Raw genomic sequence first — 5,135 nt, forward strand, 5'->3', positions numbered from 1 at the left:
CCCGGGTGCTCCCCGAGTCATCCCCGTGCGCCTGTGGATGTGGGGTGTTGGGGTGGAGGTGGGGCAGAAGGTCCTGGCCCAGTAACCAGACAGGGTAAGTAAAAAGCAGGCTAGCTGGCAGCAGATCTGGGGTGCGACAGGCCACTTGGGGCCTGGAAGACAGGTCCAGCCCGTGCATGTGGGAGTCCCTGGCCCCACCCAGCAAGCCCTGGCAGGCGTCTGTTCCCTAAGCCCAGAGCAGCGACAGAGGCAGAGTGCGAGTATGTGCCCTGCGGAGCAGGGGCGGGGCCGGCACTGGTGGGATGGGGTCATTTCCCCCTTCCTACTGTTTATTGCCCTTGATGCCCAGCAGCCTGGGCCTGGGAAGGTGGAGGGCCTGTCTGCCAGTGCCAGTGCCCAGACTCACATGCCTGCTCGGAGACCCCAGGGCTCCTGGAGATTGCCCCTGGGAGTGAGGACTTGGCTTGCAGGACCCTGGGTTCTTTTCGGGGAGGGAGTACTCAGGAGTCTGTGGAGAGAAGTGCAGGTCGTGTGACCCCGAGGTGCCCAGTTGTGGGTCCCCTCCCCAACAGTGAGCCCTGGGGTGGCGTATGGCGCCCTTTGTGAAGGGGAGGACTGGCGTAGAAGGTGCTTTCCAGGGCCTGTGAGCATTGACGGGGTACTCAAAGCAGCAGGAGAGAACAGGGTGGTGGACAGGAGGGGGAGGGGCTATGAAGGGGTGATCCAGCCTGGAGATCCTGGACGGGGCGTCCTTGGGCGTGGGTGGGTGGTGAGGAGGGAAGCTCACACAGTCCTGGCCCCTTGTCCCCTCTGGACTCACAGGACCAGGCTCACAGCAGCCTCCCCACCGGTCTCCCAGCCTCACTCCCCCACCAGGCTCCCGGAGGCCGCCTGCCTGGCCCTGCTGTGACCAAGTGCGGTTCCGGGAGGCTACCGTCTCACACCTGTCCCCAGCCTCCTAACGAGGGTGACGGGGGGAGGGATTTGTGGTGCTTGGCAGAGGTGGGGGACGTGGTCAGCAGTGATGGCGCAAAGGTTAGGTCACCCCATCCAATGGGCTCTGTGGCTTCAGGCCTTTGTGCCTCTGCTCCAAGGCCTTGCGAGAGCCCTGCCCTCGCCCCCACAGACTCCACTGTCCTTGCTCCCTGCCCCCACCCCACCCCAAGGGCAGTCAGCAGGATTGCTTGTGTTCCCCGGGCCTGGCCGAGGAGGTCAGGGGACATGATCAACTTCGGGTTGTGCAGTGGGGCCCGTCAGCGCCTGTGAGGCTGTCCTCTAGCTGGGCTCGCCCTTGAGATGGGTGGGGCAGACCGAGCTGGGAGGAGCCAATGCCCTCCCCTGTGGGGCTGGGTGCGGGGGTGCCGCAGAGTTGACCCCCCCTCCTTGCAGACCTGAGCTGTCCTAGGAAGGTGTCCTGGACATATGGAGGTGGCGGGACCCCGAGATGATGTCACATGGGCTGGGGCAGAGAATTAGGGGGAGGGGCCCTTGTCTGAGGCTAGGGCTATGGGGTCCTGGGAAGGCAGGTCCCTGTCCCCATGCACAGGACCTGAGTCCTGCTGGCTCCTGGGTGAGGTGCAGCAGGGTTGGGCTGGCCAGAGCAGAAGGTCAGCGCACTCCTTCTTACGCAGGCATCCGGGCGTCGTGGGGTTGCTGCGGGCGGCCGGGGCCTCCCTGTCTGCCCAGGAGCTGGAGGAGGCAGGGACGGAGCTATGCAGGTCAGCTTGGCTGGAGCGCCTGTGCCTTCAGGGGTGTGGGGGACACAGCTTGGGGAAGGGAAGCCAGACCTGCTGGGAGGGACAAGTCACTCAGGGTGTGGGGGCTTCAGAGGAGAGGCCCGCTGACCTCCATGTGCACCGTCCTGGCTGACTGGAAGAGGGGTCTGCCCTGCAGCATGGCATGGGGCAGGGGAAGGGGCTGTTCCCAGGTGAGCAAACAGTCCAGCATGGGTGTGTGTGTGCATGTGTGTGCATGCGTGCATGTGTGCATGTGTGTGTGTATGTGTGTGCATGCGTGCATGTGTGCGTGTGCGTGTGTATGGGTGGCGGCCTTGAGGAGGGGTATGGGAATTAGTGGTCTGGTGTGAGGGGCTGGGCCGTGGGCTGGAGGGTGGCTGGGGCTGCATTTGGGGAGGTTGGGGCAGGTGGCGCACAGGGGAGCTGAGGCCCCTGGCAGGTGACAGGTCTTGTGAGCTCTGTTCTCCCCAGTGTGGTTCCTGTCCTGGGGTAAACTGACCTAGGCCCAGCCCCCACCTGCTGGCCTCATGGCACCGGTGGCCAATGTGCCTTCTGACCACGTGCTGCCTGAGTGACCACCGAGGCAGGCTCAGGGCTTCTGACGTCATGTGATTGTTGGGGAGACTGAGGCGCAGGGAGGCCCTTGGTGCGGGTGTTGGTTGTGGGGCTGAGTGGAGGTGGGCCAGTGCTGCAGGGAGCTCTGTGGCAGCCAGAGGCACTTCCCCTCCCCCACCTTATGCCTGGTGACTTGGTGCTGCCTCCTGTGCCCGGCCTGGGCTGCCTGAGGCCAGGATGGCTCCGAGGGACCCAAAGGGAGAGTCAGAGGCAGGAGGGGACCTGGGCCGGGTGCAGGTGGTGGCCGGGGTGGGGATGCTTTGAGTGTCGGGGTGTGTCCCTGGAAGTCCGAGTCCCAAGCTTGGGTAGTGGGTGCTGGCGGAGGCTCGGTGGACTGGCTGAGTGGGGAATGGGTGGGCCAGTGGCCCTGGCTCCTCCTCTGGGATGGGCCCACAACCCCTGGGCTTGCCTTTAAAGGGATGTCTGGGGTGACTTGGTCCAGATTTGCACTCTAGGCAGGTCTTGTTGGCGCCATTGACAGATGGGGAAACTGAGGCTGTAGTCAGGTCCTGTGGGAGCTGGGACCAGAACCCTGGTCCAGGACTCTGCTGGGAAGTGGGGCCTGGCCAGCTGCTGGGTGGACATGAGCCCCTCAGCCAGGCCTTCCTAGGGGCCAGTGTGTTTGTGGGGTTTGGCCTCTTGGGGTGAGTTCAGGAGGGGCCAGTGGGACCATCCAGAGAACTCACTGCGGGGCTGCCACTGTTTCCTGGGTTGGAGCAGAGCCCCTAAGGGCCCTCCAGAGGAGGGAGCAGCCCCTCCCTCGCCATGCCACTTCCCCCACTGCACACCAGGGGTGGGGCCCTCCCTGTGGGGTCACCACCTGGCCTGCTCCTGGCCTCCCCAGGTGGGGAGTGGGTTCTTCCCAGGAGGGTGGCAGGGTGAGGAGGAGCTGGTGAGGGCCTGGCTTGCCAATCCTGGGCAGCTGGGCCCAGACCCCTGTCCTAGCCAGGAACCCCATGCAGTCTGCTAGGGTCCAAGCCCAACCGCCATCCCAGGGCCCCCTGTGTCCCCCTCTCTCAACCACTGGGCTGCTTGAAGCAGCCAGTTTGTTCCTCCATGTGGACCCTGCCCCGGGAAAAATGGTGTTGTGAAACGTGAAACTAGCGTGGGGCGCTTGGCGGGTGGGTGTGCATGTGTGTGTGCACAGGCTCCTGTGTGTGCATGCATGCTGGTGTGTGTGCACGTGTTCAGGTGCGTTTGCGTTGTGTGCAGGTGCACACTGACGTGAGTCACAGTGCCACCCACTGGGTGACACCAGACTCCAGGCTTCCCATCGCCCCAGGACCAGGCCACTACTGGGTCAGCTGTCTGGGGCTGGCTTTGTAAGAGCATCCAGGGCGCCTGGGGGACAAGCAGGTGGGCAGATGGACAGGTGCCCAGCGGGCCCCAACAATTCCTCCTCTATCCCACCCCCAGGCTGGCATCCAGGGCTGACCTCAAAGGCCTGGAGGTGTGGTGGCAGGCAGGGGCTGACCTGGGGCAGCCGGGTTATGACGGGCACAGCGCCCTGCATGTCGTGAGTGCCCCTTCCCCCTGCACCCTCTCCAAAGGCTGCCACCTCCAGGAAGGACACCCAGACAATTCACCAGCTGCCCCTTTGCCCCATCCCCAAATGCCCAGCCCTCCCTGAGCAGGACCATGGGACGCCGTCCCCTTCTCAGAGCCCTGAGTGGTGGGGATGAAGGGGGTACAGGAGCCGCCGGGCCCTGTGTGCGTGGGCTGGGAGCAGGGAAGGGAGTCCTGGGGACGGGAATCCTTGGGCCAGCTGCTGGTCAGTGGCCCAAGGCAGGCCCTCCCCACTGCTTCCCCATAGGCGGAGGCAGCTGGAAACCTGGCGGTGGTGGCCTTTCTACAGAGTCTGGAGGGTGCGGTCAGTGCCCAGGCCCCAGGCCCGGTAAGTCCCTACCCAGGCGGGGCTGACACCCCACAGCCAGCTTCTAGTATGTGTGGCTGGATCCTGGCTCAGGGGCGTATCCAAGGGGGACAGAGCCGGGAGGCTGAGATGGATCCCAGCCAGTGTAGGGTCTGCAGAGCCCCTCCTGGGGGTGTCTGGGGCAGAACACGGTTTAGAGGGAGGGCTTCCTGAAGAAACTGACCAGACCTGAGCACAGAGGGCCCAGCCAGGGCTCAGCATCCTCTCACCCACCCGTGCCCCTGTGCCCTGCCCCACTGGGCCGCTGAGGCTGGGTGCTTCCACCTGCCTCCCAGGCCAGTTCCCAGCTGACACCCCCATTCCCACTCGGTCGCACGGCCCTCCCACAGTCTCATGCTGGGTTTGCTCTGGCTCTTGGGCCGTGCTGCACAGACCGCATGCCCAGGCTTGTCTCTCTGCCCTGACTTCGCACACTACTTGGGCCTCCACATGTTATAAGGAGCCCTCATGTTTTCAGGAAGTGCTGCCTGGTGTCTAACCTGAAGCTCTCCTGCTGCAGTGTAAGCCATCCCTTCCTCCTGTGACCTGCTGGAGGGTCTCAGGCATGACCCCCTGCTGGGGCTGCTTTCCAGCCCATTCTCAGGCAAAGCCTGAAGGCCTTTGTTGGGCAGAATGGCAATAAAGTCTCTGGGCATCTCCTCTCCAGGTCCCCAGAGCCTGGTTCTGAGTGGGTCTGTCTGGGTCTGGACTGTGGCTGTGTGTGGAGGCAGGCCCGGGCTCTGTGGGGGTGAGGGAGGCACTTGGCCCATCCTTCCCGAGGCAGCTGTGAGTGTGAGCCGGGTGGGGCAGTGCTCACGGAGGTGACTTGGCCAAGCAGCCAAACCGGCCTTCCTTTCCCAGCCTCTCCCCTC

At 64.4% G+C, this 5,135-nt stretch overlaps 1 protein-coding gene across 1 annotated transcript in view; it reads left to right on the top strand.

The window, feature by feature from the left end:
• ASPG (asparaginase) overlaps positions 1 to 4,762 on the top strand; it is a 26,818-nt gene extending 22,056 nt beyond the window's left edge. Inside the window, 4 exon segments of the mRNA XM_037730255.1 lie at positions 1,632 to 1,718; positions 3,768 to 3,867; positions 4,165 to 4,245; positions 4,742 to 4,762. Coding sequence (XP_037586183.1) covers positions 1,632 to 1,718; positions 3,768 to 3,867; positions 4,165 to 4,245; positions 4,742 to 4,762 — 289 coding nt within the window.
• The last annotated feature ends 373 nt before the right edge of the window (positions 4,763 to 5,135 follow it).

Source organism: Cebus imitator, unplaced genomic scaffold, assembly GCF_001604975.1.
Source record: "Cebus imitator isolate Cc_AM_T3 unplaced genomic scaffold, Cebus_imitator-1.0 Scaffold338, whole genome shotgun sequence".
In the NCBI taxonomy this organism is placed as follows: Eukaryota; Metazoa; Chordata; class Mammalia; order Primates; family Cebidae; genus Cebus; species Cebus imitator.